This window comes from Bacillus rossius, chromosome 1 (genome assembly GCF_032445375.1).
Source record: "Bacillus rossius redtenbacheri isolate Brsri chromosome 1, Brsri_v3, whole genome shotgun sequence".
Classification (NCBI taxonomy): Eukaryota; Metazoa; Arthropoda; class Insecta; order Phasmatodea; family Bacillidae; genus Bacillus; species Bacillus rossius.
Genome location: NC_086330.1, coordinates 276,882,942 through 276,899,238, shown reverse-complemented (window position 1 = coordinate 276,899,238; position 16,297 = coordinate 276,882,942). Strand labels below are relative to the sequence as shown.

Here is a 16,297-nt window from a genome sequence, read left to right as displayed (position 1 = left end):
GTCAGGAATTACGTTAACTGATTAAATAATCTAAATAATAATATAAAGTGTTTAGTTTATGCTTTGTTAAAACATACTGGAGGTTAAATGTATTTCCTCCATTATAACATACGCGATAGTATCTTGATTAAAATGGTGTTAGGCAAGCATGATTGGAAAACAAATTATTTTCATTGACTAACACACTTATGGAAAAAAAAAATATTTGACTAGCGCTCTGTTTTTCACTAACCAATTATGAAATTACTATAGGGGCGGGTGTACTTTAAATATTAGTGTCTTACAAAGTATTATATGGCCTGTATAAATTCTTATATCCTATTTTACTTGCTTTTATAAATACTCCTAATGTTAACTGTCTTCAAAATTTACCCTTTTTTCATTTTTATGTTTTTGTAGATACGTGATTCCTTTCTACTTGCCTCAATGGCTAGGCGTATTCGAGGAAGAAATTCATTTCAACCACAATGGAAGGAAGAATTTCCATGGCTGCAAGAAGTCGATGGAAGCAATCATTCTGCCAGGTGTTCAGTCTGTAGAACTATTTTCTCGGTTGAGTCCATGGGAAGAACAGCTGTTGTCAGTCACTCAAGTGGTAACAAACACAAACTTAGATTAAGTAGCCCTGAGAAGTCCACCTCTCTTGACACGTGGACTACAAAAGCCGGTTCAGTTCATGTGGCAACTGCAGTAGCAAATTCTGTAGCTGAAGCTTCCTCTGTGTCTTCACTATCGAAGCTCCCTTCATTAGGTTTGGGCTCTACTGTTGCTAGCAGTTGTGAAGTTTCACAGGTAGGACACCAAGTAAAACAGCATACTGTATCAACCAACCGTGGTTTAAGTAGTTATCTTAAAAGAGATGAAGTCACACGTGCTGAAACATTGTGGTGCCTCCAAACAGTCATGAACCACGATTCCCTCAGAGGAGCTGCTAGTAGTGTTAGCCTCTTCAAAAGAATGTTTCCGGACGATTATATTGCTAACAGCATGCAACTTCAAAAAGATAAGATTTCCTATGTTATAGTATATGGTCTATCTCCTTACTTCCATAGTGAACTTAAAACTCGCATTAACAGTTGTGACTTTTTTAGCTTGGGTTTTGACGAAAGCATGAATAAAGTAGCACAAAAGCAACAAATGGATTTGTCTGCAAGATTCTGGGACATTTCACAAAACAGAGTATGTTCTCGTTATGTAACATCAGTGTTCCTGCATCACACCACTGCTGAAGATCTTCTGAAAGCTATAAAAGCAGGCCTAGAAGATTTGGATTTTTTGAAGATCATTCAATTGTCGATGGATGGTCCTAATGTAAATTTCAAATTATTGAAACTTTTGGCTGAAGATACCCGATCTTTTCCAGATGCTCCACAATTTCTTGACATTGGATCTTGTGGACTGCACACTGTTCATAATGCATTTAAGACTGGTATCAAGAAGACTTGTTGGGACATAATGGAGTTCTTCAGAGCTTTATACTATTTGTTTAAAGAGGCTCCGGGTCGACGAGGCGACTATACACAGGCCTCTGGATCTAATGTGTTTCCTCTGAAGGTATGCTCAATCCGCTGGGTTGAGAATGGAAGAGTAGCAAAAAGAGCTAGGGAAATGTTGCCACATGTTGACAAATACATAAGTTCAGTTAAAGGCACAGCCAAGGAACCAACATGCCGTAGTTTTTCAACAGTTTCAAAGGCAATTAAAGATAATCTTCTTACAGCTAAAATAGCTTTTTTTGAGGGACTGGCTGAAAATGTGGAGGAATTCTTAAAGGAATTCCAATGTGATGCTCCAATGGGACCATTCCTCTATGATGCTTTAACAGTTTTAGTGAAGCATGCTATGACTAAAATTGTCAAGAAGAATGTTCTTGAGAGTACGTCTCTTCAAAAAATAGACGTTTTGAAGCAAAATGAGAGCAATTCATTTATCTGTCTTAAAGACATTAAAAATGTTGACCTTGGTTATGGGACAAGGTTAGCTTTGGGAAAGTGCAAGAACGTCTCCGAAAAAGATATTTTACTCTTTCGTAAAGATTGTCGCACTGCTCTACAGCATTTTGTAGTAAAACTAATGCAGAAGTCTCCTCTGAAATATCCTTTGACCAAAGCATTAAATTGTCTGAACCCATGCCACATGTCTACAAATGCTGATGCTTACAAACAACTTACATCTGCTCTTGAAATTGTTCTTAAAGCAAATCTTTTTTCTGCTACCACAATAGAAAGGGCTGACCGTGAGTACAAGGTTCTGTGTTCACAACCACTTGTAATGGAAGAGCTGAAGACATATTCACGATCCGAGACTCGACTGGACGCGTTCTGGATGAAGTTGATAGATGGTAAAAAGGAGTATGAAAACCTTGTTCCAGTAGTTAAACTTCTCCTAACCGTATCACATGGGAATGCACCCTTAGAGCGTGGATTTTCTATAAACAAAGAGATTTTAGTTGAAAATATGAAAGAAACGTCTGTCGTTGCACAGCGTCGTATTTTTGACCATGTAACCTATGAGGGTGGATTGATGAAACTTGAACTTACAAAACCCATGATTCATTCAGTAAGAAATGCGCATTGCAGGTATACAGAAGCACTCAATGAACAACGGCAAGCGAACACAGAAGCTTTGAAACTTTCGGAGGCAAATAAACGTGCTGCTGCTGAGCTTCGAGAGCTTAAGGAGAAGAAAAGGAAGTTGATTGAGGATGCTGAACGAGAAGTGTCCATCATCAACGAACGTGTTAAGGAGCTGCAGAAATAAGTACCATAACTTCCTTAGAATTGAAATCGAGTTTTCGGACTATTGTGGACCTTTTACATAATTTAGTCATTTACAAAACATTGAAGGCTAGAATTTAACTTTTCATAAAAATTGTATTTTTGTGTTATCAATGGTGTAATGTATAAAATATTACAAGGTCACTATGTTTTTATCATAATTTGTTTTGAAAATGGTGTCGTGTAGTGTGTTTATATTGTTTGTATAAATGTCACAGTGTTGAGGCAGAAGTGTTATAAGGTATACAGCTGAACTTTATCAGGATACGTTACAAAAAGGGTTGTTACCACGGACAGGTTTTCAAATAAACCTTTTAAGACCAAGTGTTCAGGCATGTGTATGAATGCCTGTATATGTTTGTAAATTTTGTTTAAACATCTTTATTTTTGTAAATCCTCTGAATATCTTTGCAAATTAAATTTTTTAAACTTAGAAATTACTATAATTTAGTTTCTGTTATGACACTAAAGATCAAAACTTTTGTACAGGAATTTTCTCAGAAGTGTACAGGAATGTACAGAAATTGTACAGGAATTTTGTTAGCTCAGTTTGGTAGACACCCTGTTCTCCTGTTTCTTTGAATTTCTCTTCTCCTGTTTCTGAGAAGGTTTCATTGCTGTTTTTGTATAATTTTAGTTCATGTGTACGATTTTAACTGTTGGTGTGTATTTGCAGTGATTGCATTCTTTGGTCTGCTGCTGCTTTTCACTGTGGGCCAGCTCATGTTGCGGCTCTGCTATTGCATTGAAGAGCTGACACACGTTCGTTCCCGGTACGAAAACAGCTTCTGCCAGATGTTGAAGGACGTGATGTTGTGCAATGTCAAGACATACGTCTTGGCAGCTGTGTCATTGTTTCTGGTAACGGTGAGTTCTCTGCACAGTTTGAAATGCACAGAAAAATATGTTTTTGGCTCCAATTTGTAGCAGACTTACATAAAGCATATGGGCTTTTAATATTCCTAACAATGTGTTTACTTAATCACAAAATTCACTTAAACCATTTAAATTTACATTAATCAGAGAAAAATCGTTAGTCAAAAAAGGAAAGAATATTTGCGGATGGAAAGAGGGAGGGGGTGGCGGGGTTGCGTTCATTTTAGTCACCATAACATGCACTAAAATATGATCTACTTTAGTAAGATAAGTTTAAAAAATTGTAAAAATCTTATAGGCCAGTTTTTATCTGCTGTGGTATTTTTATTATCATCAATATAACACAGTTTTGATTTTATGATATTTATTTTATTTGTGATAGAACATGAGTAAATGGAACTGAGTATTTTATGGGTAAAATTACAGCTCTCAACCATAGCAATTAATATGTATAATTTATAGGAACGTGCATTTATCATGGAAATTTCAGCTGTTTTTGAATTTTATAAAAGTGGAATAAAAAAATTGTTTATTTTTTTACTTTTTAAAAAGTACTGAGTATCTGTTTATAAAAACTCAGAATACTGTAAAATTTATGTTTAAAAATTTTTGGGTAAACATATTTGCAATAAAAAATTTAATATCCATACTGTTTTTTTTTCTTTTCTTTTTTTAAAAATATGGCACCGTTGCCAAAGATTGTATGCTTCAGAACTAGGTATATAAATGCAAGCAACCCACACGCTGAAGGTTACACAATGATAGTTTGGTCGATATTTTCAGTTCTCCACACAGAGTTTTAGTTTTGACCAGCAACTACTGGAGTGAGAAGTGCTTCTTCTTTATCTATGACTATGTGGAATTATTTCTCCTTTGGTGTACATGTTCGTTTAAGACATTTTTTTTTCATGGAATTTAGAAGTTAGGGAGTGGATGTGTGTAATTTGATGTGTTAACAGAGTAAAAATAAGAATGACCACACCCCTTTTGTATTATAAAACTTTATTTGTTACAATTTAGTTAAATGCAGAATGCTCAAATTTTATGCAGGAAATTATCTTATGTGGGGCTTACTTTATTTTCTTGTAAGAAGGTTTTCCATCATTATATTTTCACTTTTTTTATTTTTTTTATTCCTCAGTATATCTAGTCTTAAATTTCTATCCCAGTATTGAGTTTCTTTGACTCAAGTCATAACTGGAAAATGCCCCATTATTTATCAGTTTGTCAAGTGACATGACAGTAGAACTCATATACTATTTCTGTAATTTTTGTTCTTAAAAGAGCCATGAAACTTATCTGTATATACTTACAATTTACTAATATTTATAGTCATCCAACCTATTGACTCCTGAAAACTATGAAATTAATTGTCCTTGTCCATTTCATATAAAATATTATTCTATATATTATCAACAATCTACTTAAAAACTTCTTAATTACAATTTAGGCCTAGCAATTATTGATGAACTTATAATATGTATATTTTGGGGCTTTGGTACAGCAAGCAAGCTGGTAGGTATCATGTGTGTTCAGAAATAAGTTGAGAAAGTTTTAAACTCTTGTTAACAAAAACCCACAACTTATGTGAATTTCCACAATCTGTAACTAAGGAAAGCCATGTAACATACTATTGTATCATGCAAAAATACGTAATATAATAATGAAATTATATGTTAAATGTAATTTCAATCTGCTTTTTTTAGTTTACGAGTTGTGTGGCGACTGTCACAGGTTACTTACAGGTACCGTAGTAAATTTTTAAGACTTTATAAGATTTTTATTTAATATTTTAAAGATATTTTAAATCATCCAGTTGAATTATTTTGGTTTAGTGTGTAAGTAAATATCTTAGGTTACCAGGTATTTTTTGTATAGTGTTTTGTTATTTTAATAATGAATTACGAGATTACTATAGTTTGTAAATGTAAGCCTTAAGTTGGTAATTACTGTCCAAGGGAAATACTGAGAGGTTAGTTATAAAACTTCTAAGATGTTATTTTAATATGGTATATTGTGAGGTGGACTGCAGCTTACACCCATGCCCTGATAAAATGGCAGTTAAGCCACTTTTTCCAACTTTGATAGCAGTATTGTCTACAGCCTGGGGGCTGTTATTGGCTAGGAACTACTGTCTTGCGCCCTGATCCACCTATTTTTTAGCTTGAAACTTTTGCGTGTGAACTAACTTGTAGGACGTCAATAATAGTGGTTAAACATTTTCTGAAATTAGACTTCGTTAGAATAAGTGAGCTTGCTAAACAGTGGTGAAGTCAAATTCCCTCATTTGGAGTGTTGCGGAGGGATACGGACTGCCGGCGGAAGAGGGGAGAGAGGAAGAAGAAGGTCAAGATGGAGGATGGGACGCTGAGAGAAAACGTGGGTGTAAGGTGCACAGGGGAGGAGTAAGGAAGCGAGACTGCAAAAGGACTGGATCAACGTGTTGCAAGTTGGTTGAGTGGAAGTGATGCGACAAACTCTTGTGTAGCCATTTTTCGGTAACCACTGAACCGCTGGGAAATCCCTTTGGTTGGGGAGTTGTGCAACAACCAATGGCTCCCGAACAAACGTGAGTCGGGGGTGGAAAACATTACAACTGAGCTGGCGCCCGAACAGGGACCTGAAGAAAGAAGTATTCAGGCAGAAATGTGGCTGCGAGAGAAGAGAAACAAAGGAGAAGCTGCATGTAAGGTATTCCTGAAACAGGATGATTAAGGTCAGTGTAATTTGCCATAACAAACATGAGTGAAGTGCCGATACAAGACTGTGGATGGATGAGCTGTGTTCCGCGGGTTTTTGAGGGAGTTTTGTTTTGCGGAGGAAAGAAGTAACTGTCACATGGTGTGGTATTTCCGTCGAGCCGAGCTCCTGTGAAACAATAGTTGTTGTCTTTTGTGTTCTATAACTATGGCTGTCTGCCTGTTATTCTTGTCCTGCTTTCAAGTGTTTTGTGGATCAGGGTAAACATAGTTACGTAATTAGGAGTTATATAACCTGTGTGCAAGTGGTTTAAGTATTGTAAACACAGGAGACAGTCATGGTCCCAGTAGATACTCGTAGCGGCGGCGCGAGGGGTGACGCAGAACGGAGTAACGGGAATGAGAAGGATGTGGGTAAACCGCTGAAGGAGGGGAAAGTAGGGGAAGGGAGAGAGATGGTGAAGGGGCTGGCGCGAGCGTTGTTAGCCCACCCAGTGCGGCCTACAGCACACCGCTATCTCCGCAAGGTAGCGAAAGTAGTGAAGACATGGACATGTTGAGGGAAATTATCAAAGGTCAGCAATCATTCCAACTAACGGTGGAGAACAAATTTCGTGAACAGAATAATCAGTTTATTGGATTGCAAGAGGAAATGAGTGCTTTCAGAAAAGAAATGAGCAGGGTGTCTACCGACCCTGGAAAACCTGGAAAAATCAGGGAATATTGTAATCAGGGAATAATCAGGGAAAAATCAGGGAATTTTTGTTTGGTAGGTTGTAGTTGGCAATACGTTTTTTGTTTATTAATCTGCTTGCATTGACGTAGCATCAAGTGTATTGCGTCCCATTTTTTTTATTTTTGAATGGCAAATAACAAACAGTTCCCACGTCCATTTTCTTTTATTTACCATCGGATTCTGAAGTAGCGTCAAATCACGTGATACAAACTGGTTCAAGCTGGTCTGTTATCCTGCTGACGTACGTGCTGCAGCATGTGCTTCCCACGTTTGGATTATACCGACAGGTGCATTTAATTTTAAGTATCTATGGATGCCCTCAACGTAAACTGGGCATTTTTGTTAGCTTTGAAAATACATATCACAGACACTTTTGGTGAAGATTCGCCATCGTTGCTAGAAATTGGTAGCTGTGGGCTTCATATGGTCCATGGTGCTTTCAAAACTGGAATTTCTGCTATACAATTGGACGTTGTTAGTTTTTTGAGGCACAGTTACTATTTGTTTATGCATGTACCTACCTGCAAGGAGGGCAGATTACATTAGAATAACTGGATCAGAGCTTTTTTCCAAGAAATTTTGTGCAATCAGATGGAATACTGCATTTGCTGAGCGTGCCATGAAAACGTTAACCCCACCTAAAGAAATTTGTTAGTGAAGTTTCTATTTCATTTGTGTCTTTCAGTGTAGTGAAAAGTGCTCTTGAAAATAATCTTCTAGAAGTAAAATTGACATTCTTCTACTCTTTGGCATCAGAGCTGGAATTGTTTCTCACAATGTTCCAAAGTGAAGCACCCATGGCACCTTTTCTCTATGATTCACTGGTAGACATTTTATTAGCTTTGGCAGGAAAGTTTTTGAAACCAGAGGTACTGAAGAACTTTAGGGAGAAACGCAATGTATCTCGATTAGATGTAGATAACCAGGAAAATCTATTGACTGCTAACAATATCAAGTTGGGTTATGCAGTACACCATGCCATCAAGAAAGAGAAAGTACCAGAAAAGTCGGTTCTGTTACTGAAAAATTATGTTAGGACTTGTCTAAAAATTATGGTAAAAAAACTTCAAGACAAAAGTCCCCTGAAGTACAAACTTACCAAGGGAATTTCCTGCTTATGTCCGTCTGTGGCTTTAAATTCGGGTGTGAGGAAACAACGTGTGAATTACAGTTTAGAATGTTGTCTTCAAAACAAGTGGCTATAAAGACAAGAAGCTGATAACATTGAGTGATCATATCAGTTGGTATGTTCCTCGCAAGATTCTGAAGCACTGTTCTCATCTTTTTCTCAAGAAGACTGGCGCCTTGATCACTTGTGGATGCTCATTCTTAAGGCACATACATTAGCTGCCAAAACAGACCTTCTAAAGTTTGTGAGGATGATGTTGGTACTTTCCCATGGAAATGCATCATTGGAAAGAGGATTTTGAGTGAATTCTAATCTGCTGACTGAAAACTTGCAGGAAGAAATACTGATCGCACAAAGACAGATGTACGACTTTGTTCAACATTCTGGAGGTGTAGAGCATTTTGATATCACCAAGTCCATGTTACAGTATGTAAGAAATTCTAGTTGTAGATGTAAGGAAGCCCTGCAAACAAAACAAAAAGAAAAGGAAGCTACAGACAAGAAGGCAGAAAAAGAAGAGTTGAAGAGGAGATCAAGGCATTGCAGTTGAAGAAGGCTCGAGTGTTGGATTTGGCTCGTTCTGAAGCAAGTGCAATAGACGCAAAAGTTGAGTCACCGCGAAATTGATGGGAGCTTCCTTTTACTTATGTTTTTGCAAAAGTAAGTGTGTGAAATATTTGTAGCAGCATGTTTTATTTGCCATCAATTGAGTCACTTTGGCCACGTCTGGAAGGTTTTTTTTTTTTTACTAATTTAAGTGAGTTGAAATACTTTGAAACCCGTCAGTGTACTGTTATGCAGTTTTTTCAATTTCTTGGAATGTCGTAATTGTGTTACAGAAAACCTGGAAAAGTTCAGTTTTAGATTTGGAAAACCTGGAAAAATCAGGGAATTTCATTTACTAGATCTGGTAGACACCCTGAATGAGGGATGAAGGAGATAAAGTGATGGCTAGGCAGATTAGCTTTGAGAACTCCTGTGAACTGCGTTTGGGTGAGGTTGAAAATCGCCTGAGAGTAGTAGAGAGTGGGCAGGAACAGGGAGAGGGAAGGTGGATGGAGGTCAGCGGACAGGTTGCTGAGCATAGCCAGGAAATAACAAGGCTTGGGAATAAAATGTTAGCGCTGGAACAGGAGGTCAGGGTGCAGCCAGGGGAAAGTGAGACTGTTAACCGGAGTCGAACAAGCAGGCTGGGAAGTGCAGCAGTAGAAACAGCTACCTGTGAAAGCCAGGGGGAAGTAAACAAACGGGAAGAGACCAGGGAGGACAACACAAGCAGGGGCGGATGTTGTGCACCACAGTACCACGATCGTGACATACCGAAGTTCACCAGGAACGGAAATGTACACCCGCGTAAACATACCAGCAACCTAAAGGAGTTTTTTTCTATATATGGTTGTGGGAGTGAGGAGAAATTGGTAGTGGCCAAGAGGTCAATAACAGGGGGTAGTAGCAACTGGCTTAGGCTCTGTGACCACCGAATGGCAAATTTTGCTGACTTTGAGCGTGAGTTTACCGCGGAATACTGGGACAAGAGAATTCAGGGAACTGATAGAGCTGAACTGTACCGGGGACGGTGTGTTGAAGGGAGCCTGGAGAGCCATCTGAGTAGTGTGGTAGAAAGAGCCAGGTACTATGACACGCCATTAGGTGAGGAGGAAATAATAACCATGATTTACACACAGTCACCACTGCGGGTGCAGGAGGCATTAGTGGGCAAGGAAATCACGACAATTGAGCAACTTAGAAAAGTGCTGAAGGAGTTGGATAGGCTCAGTGCGCTGCGGGAGCAGGGGGGAGGATTTTACAGGACAGGAAATCGTGGCACAGACCATCGCTTAGAGCAAGGGATGGGGGGAATCGGCGGAGGCCAAAGAGGCGACGGATGGAGTGGGGAAACGCAGGAGGGGAGGGACGCCCAAGGTCAACCCGGGAATGGGAGTGGGGAAGGGAGGGAAGAAGGCAGGCCAGCCGATGGCAACAGCAACTGGCGAGGGAGGTGGCAAGGAGGTGGGAGGGACAGATGGAGGGGTGGGAGGAAGGGAGACTGGGCAACAGCCGGTGAAGGGCGCGGAGCAGGAGAGAGGACAGACAGAAATCAAAACAATGAACACAAGGACGGTGCTGTTCCGGGAAACGGAGAGGGTCGCCTAGCCTAAGCTGCCAGGTTAGGCAGATCCACACTGATAGGAGGCAGTCTGTTGACCGGGCAGAAACCCGTGATAGTATTGATGTAATTTCCACTGACGATAGAAGTTTTTTATTAAACGAGGCAGAAACTGTACTGAAAGGCAGAGTCGTTCCGGAACTGGCATGCAAAGTAGGAGACCAGGGTGTGGCAATCTTGTTTATTCCGGGTCGGAAGTGTCTGGTGTGTGCGAACAGTTTCTGGAGAACTTAAACAGGTTAGGATATGAGTTTCCGGTACTTACGGTGCCGCAGTTAACCATAATAGGAGCAACAAGGGGAAAAAGCAAGAAAGTAAATAAACAGGTATATCTGAATTTCAAGATAGGGCCAGATGAGTATTTTGCAAACTGTTTGGTCATCCCACAGTTAGCTAAGGAAATAATAATTGGCATTGATTTCATGGCAACGCACGAGGTAGTAGTAAGCTTTGTGACAGGGAGTATTTTCGTAAGCACTAAAGAATACAGAATGCTGCAGGGCACAACGGTGTTCAAGCGGGGTGGGGGGTCGCTGCGAGTGCAGTACGTAGAGGAGTGGGAGAAGGGGAGAGGGGAGAGAGAACTAGCGCTTGCTGTAGGAGGGGAAGAGATAAGCAGGAGCCATGTGTCCTTGAGTGGCTGGGAGGAGAGGTTGGACAGTGTGTTGGCGGCCTTTGAGGAGGGGAGTGAAGGGGAGATAGAGCTGCTGCGGGAAGTACTGCGCCGCTATAGCGATGTGTTCAGCGACGAGCCAGGGCTGACAACAGAGTATACTGCAACCATACCGGTGACCAGAACCACCCCATTCAAAGGGAAAAGTTACCCAATACCTAGAGCATGCAGCGAGGAAGTGGAAAGACAGATCAAAGAAATGGTGGAGAAGGGTATTATAGAGCGGGGGAACAGCCCATTTGTCAATCCGCTTGTGTGTGTAAGGAAAAGCGACGGGAGTGTACGAATTTGTGTTGATTCCCGGGGGGTGAAAGATCATATTGTGCCTGACAGGCAAAGCCCGGTCGAACCTGATTCCCTGTTTGAATCATTTTACGGCAGTAAATATATCAGCACGACCGACTTCACAAAAGGGTATTGGCAGGTACCTCTAAAGAAGGAAGATAGGCCGTATACAGCTTTTTTGTACAGAGGGCGGTCGTATCAATTTAAAGTGCTCCCTTTTGGCCTACCAAATAGCGTTGGGGAGTTCTGCAGAGCGGTGGATGCTTCGTTGGGACCCGAGCTAGAGTCAGTGGTGCATACTTATGTAGATGATGTTCTGATTGCCACAGAGATGTTTGAACAGCATGTACAGATTTGGGATAAACTGTTGTGTAGGCTTAGAGACGTGAACCTGACACTGAGGTTATCCAAGTCAAAGTTTCTGAGAAGAGAAGTAAAGTTTTTGGGGTTTCAGCTCAGTGCAGAAGGGATCAGACCGGACCCTGATAAAGTAAACTTAATAAAAGATTTTCCTAGGCCACAGTCAGTCAAGGAGCTGAAGGGATTTTTAGGGTTGTGTAATTTTTACCGGCGGTTTGCTGAAAGATTTGCTGATACTGTGGAACCATTACTCAGGTTATTAAAGAAAGGTTGTAAGTGGCAGTGGGAGCAGGAGTGTGAAGACAGTTTTGAATGAGCAAAGGCCTTGTTCATTGACAACTGTATAGTAAGGCATCCTAACATGAACAAACCTTTTTTTTTGTGCACTGATGCATCCAGTTACGGAATAGGGGTGAAGTGCTTTCAACGAGGCGAGAAGGGGGAAGAGGATCTTATAGGGTTGCTGAGTAGGATGCTGAGCCCTGCGGAGCGTGCTTATACAGTCACTGAGAGAGTGTCTGGCCGTAGTGTGGGGTTTGGGAAAGCTGCGTAATCTGTTGTTAGGTAGCTCGATTGTGGTATTATCAGACCACCATTCGCTATCGTTCCTTATGTCTTGCAAGTTAATGGGAAGCCGGCTAACACGCTGGTGTTTAGCAATGCAGGAATATCGTCTAGAGATAGTGTATGTGAAGGGGGGTGAAAACCAAGATGCTGATCTGTTGAGCCACACCGTGATAGAGGGGGAGGAGATAGTGCTGGAGGAAAAACCACGCACGGGACCAGTGATGGCGGGGATGACCTTGGAGCGAGACAAGATCTTGGTGGCTGAGTTTGGTCAGCTAGGGGAACGGCAGAGAGAGGATCCTGTGTGGGGTGATGTGATCAAGTCATTGGAAACCACCAGTCAGGTGGGAAGTAATGCAAGGGCAGAAAATTTAAAGCAGTGGTATTGTTTATCTGGGGAGTTACTTTTTAGAAAGGAAAAGGCAGGCACAGTGGACTGGAAGTTATGTGTTCCTGAGTGCTGGGTGAAAAGGCTTGTTTGGCATTTGCATCGCAGCAATGGTCATTTTGGAGCCAAGAAAGTTCTGTGCTTAGCAACAAATAGCTACTACTGGGTGAGCATGGAGAAAAGTATTAGGAAGATATTACGGAGTTGTGACATATGCCAGAAGGCCAAGTATCCGAATAGGAGCTGGGAGGGCAGTTGGGTGGCGATTATTCCTAGGGGCCCGGGGAGCTGATCGCAGTTGATTTGTATGGACCATTACCAAAGGGTCGGGGCGGTGTTCAGTATCTGTTTGTAGTGTTGGATGTGTTCTCAAAGCTGGTCTGTTATTATCCATTAAAGAAAGCTACCGTAGCTGCTTGTGTTATCAAGCTGATCAATCAGTATTTCAGTGAGTATGGGGTACCTAAGAGGGTGCTTAGCGATCATGGGACGCAATTTACATCAGACATGTGGAGATGGGAGTGCGCCTGGGCAGGAACAGAAGTAGTTTACAGTTCTGTCCTAAATCCCCAAAGCAATCCTAGTGAGAGTCATGCGGGAAATAGGGAGATTGCTGCGGACCTACTGCCATGATAGACATAGTAAGTGGGCCGATGCAGTTCCGCTCATCAACAGAGTGCCTAATGAGCAGGTACACAGTGGGACCGGGTTCTCTCCTCGAGAGATTGTGACAGATGAAAGACAACGGGATGAGCTAGCAGGACAATGTGTGTTTCCTGCAGGCGATGAATTGAGTAGGGAAGATAGGGTGAAAGAAGTACGCCTTCGCTTGAAGCATGCAGCGTTAAAGAGGGGTCAGCAGCAAAGTAAACCGTTTCAGAGATTCCAGGTAGGGGACCTAGTACTACTCACAGTTAATGAGAAAAGTAACTATTTGCAGAAGGAAACCAAGAAACTTCACCTACTCTATGAGGGACCTTTCAGGCTAAGCAAGGCAGTGGGCCCGAATGTTTGGGAACTGGTGGGGGTCAAAAATAATGAAGTGCGGGGTATCTTTAATCAAGGGTTACTGAAGCCTTACTTTTGTGACATGTGATTTGAGGGTGTTAAAGAAAGGGGCCATGACTGGATCTCATGTGGTAGGGGCAACGTGGTTGGGTTACCCTAGTGGGAGACTAGAAGCCATGACAACTAAGAGCCTGTGTAGATAAGTGGTGTTATTATATAGAGGAGAATGAGGAATGTTATTTGTGTTGATCATGCAACTAGTGCAGTGACTGACGTGAGCCTGCTGAGAGAGAAAGCCATCTGGATGTTGTGAGAGTCACCCATTAGGATGACTTTATCTGGGGGGTTGTGAGGTGGACTGCAGCTTACCCCCATGCCCTGATAAAATGGCAGTTAAGCCACTTTTTCCAACTTTGATAGCAGTATTGTCTACAGCCTGGGGGCTGTTATTGGCTAGGAACTACTGTCTTGCGCCCTGATCCACCTATTTTTTAGCTTGAAACTTTTGCGTGTGAACTAACTTGTAGGACGTCAATAATAGTGGTTAAACATTTTCTGAAATTAGACTTCGTTAGAATAAGTGAGCTTGCTAAACAGTGGTGAAGTCAAATTCCCTCATTTGGAGTGTTGCGGAGGGATACGGACTGCCGGCGGAAGAGGGGAGAGAGGAAGAAGAAGGTCAAGATGGAGGATGGGACGCTGAGAGAAAACGTGGGTGTAAGGTGCACAGGGGAGGAGTAAGGAAGCGAGACTGCAAAAGGACTGGATCAACGTGTTGCAAGTTGGTTGAGTGGAAGTGATGCGACAAACTCTTGTGTAGCCATTTTTCGGTAACCACTGAACCGCTGGGAAATCCCTTTGGTTGGGGAGTTGTGCAACAACCAATGGTGCCCGAACAAACGTGAGTCGGGGGTGGAAAACTTTACAGTATTAATTTTTTTGAAATATGATTTTAAACTATATTATGGTTACCTGAGTAGCCAAAAAGGCAAATGAGATGTGGATCTTTTAAGAAAAAATACGTTTGTGAGAGCATGGTTTGAATGTGTATTGTGACGCAGCAGAAGGGAGAATAGGGAAGGTGTTTATGACATATGGAAGTAGGAGAGTGATTGCGCCAGCATTCGGCGACGAGACTTGACTGTGAGTGCTTGCACGCTGCTCTTTGGCCCGGCAAAAGTTATGTTTTTTTGTGAGAAAGACTGCTCGACAATGAGACTGAGGCATTATGGAAAAAAGGCCATGCCTGGTTGGGTGCGGGTCATGGCGAGTATTTCCGACGATCTCAAAAACCTACAAGTTTTACTCAGTAGATTAAATTACTGATTGTTTTGGCAAATAGATGAAGGTTGGCCAAAATTTTTATGAGAATGTACATTGCAAGTAAGTGTCGAGCCCTCCATTACAATCCCCTTCCAAGAACGACGGAGCTAACAAAGTGTGTTTGCTCCATTCAGCTGGAACTTTGGCGCCGAGTTAATGTTTTTAAAGAAGTGAGGTCTGAAATAGGCTGTTATGCTGCTTATATTCAAAGCGCCTGGTAAAACAGAAACTGTATTCTGTGCGGTTTGAAAGAAACTCCCCCTAAAGATATGTCTCACAGACTTAAAATAAGTGATAACTCATGTTGAAAAGTTAATGACCATTACAGAAATAGAAAAATACAAAATATGAGTGATTCATAGGGTCTGGAAAAATTAGCATTTGCTACTGATGCAATTTTTTTTACTAATTTACACTTCCAATGCTACTTTTTGCACATTTCTAACATAAATGATATTCTAGCTATTTTTCTAAATAATTATTTTTAAAAATCTTTTCTCAAATGCCACATAACTGCTACACATTCATGAATGGATTTAATAATTATTGTTGTACACAATGTATGGTGTCACACTTAAAAAGAAACAACCCAGCCTTGTGGACTTTGTAACCTGATTCACCTTATGTTTATATTTTGCTGTTTGTCTGAGAAATATGTGCATATGTAATTAAATTATTTGGAAGTATGTTTGTCAATTAAGACCCATCAGCACTTTATTTAATATTCAAAAAATCACAAAAACAACACATCCACCATCCTTTTCACAGATTTTTTTTAAGCTCTCAGACGAAAGGTTTATTGGTTGGCTAGTAAGATAAAACCAGACAGACTTCACTGTCATGCATTTTTGCATTAGTGGGAGTGTGAAAGTAAACCAAAGCAGAACTATACGTACTTGACTTTCCTCCAAATGTTACACTTGACCCATGTGATTTTCTTTTTTATCATTGTCTACACTAGTTTTTCTGATCAGCATGCTTTGTGGTATTGCCACATCTCTGTGATGCAGCCTAGTTACATGCAAACAAAATTACCCCAATCCAGTTAATCCAGTTGATTTGTGTTACTTTACTTTAAGCCTGCGACTTAATGTTTGCTAGCAGATTGCATTAGCAATTTTTTTTTTAAATTAAAATCAGCATTAGAATGGTTATTGTTTTAATCTAGAAAGGCACAAACAAATTGTTCTTTGTACAAAACGTAAATAGTTTGACATTTGTAGGTTTGGTAAATATGAATATTTAGTCTCCAAAAATTTAGAATTATTAATTTTGAAACATGTTGCTTAAAAAAAATTTAATTTCACAA

The 16,297-nt window shown here is 40.6% G+C and overlaps 1 protein-coding gene across 1 annotated transcript in view; it reads left to right on the top strand.

Annotated features, from left to right (window-relative positions):
* LOC134527619 (stimulator of interferon genes protein homolog) overlaps positions 1-16,297 on the top strand; it is an 87,628-nt gene that overhangs the window by 46,422 nt on the left and 24,909 nt on the right. The window contains exon 4 of the mRNA XM_063360463.1: positions 3,454-3,644. Coding sequence (XP_063216533.1) covers positions 3,454-3,644 — 191 coding nt within the window. The remainder of the gene's footprint in view (positions 1-3,453; positions 3,645-16,297) is intronic.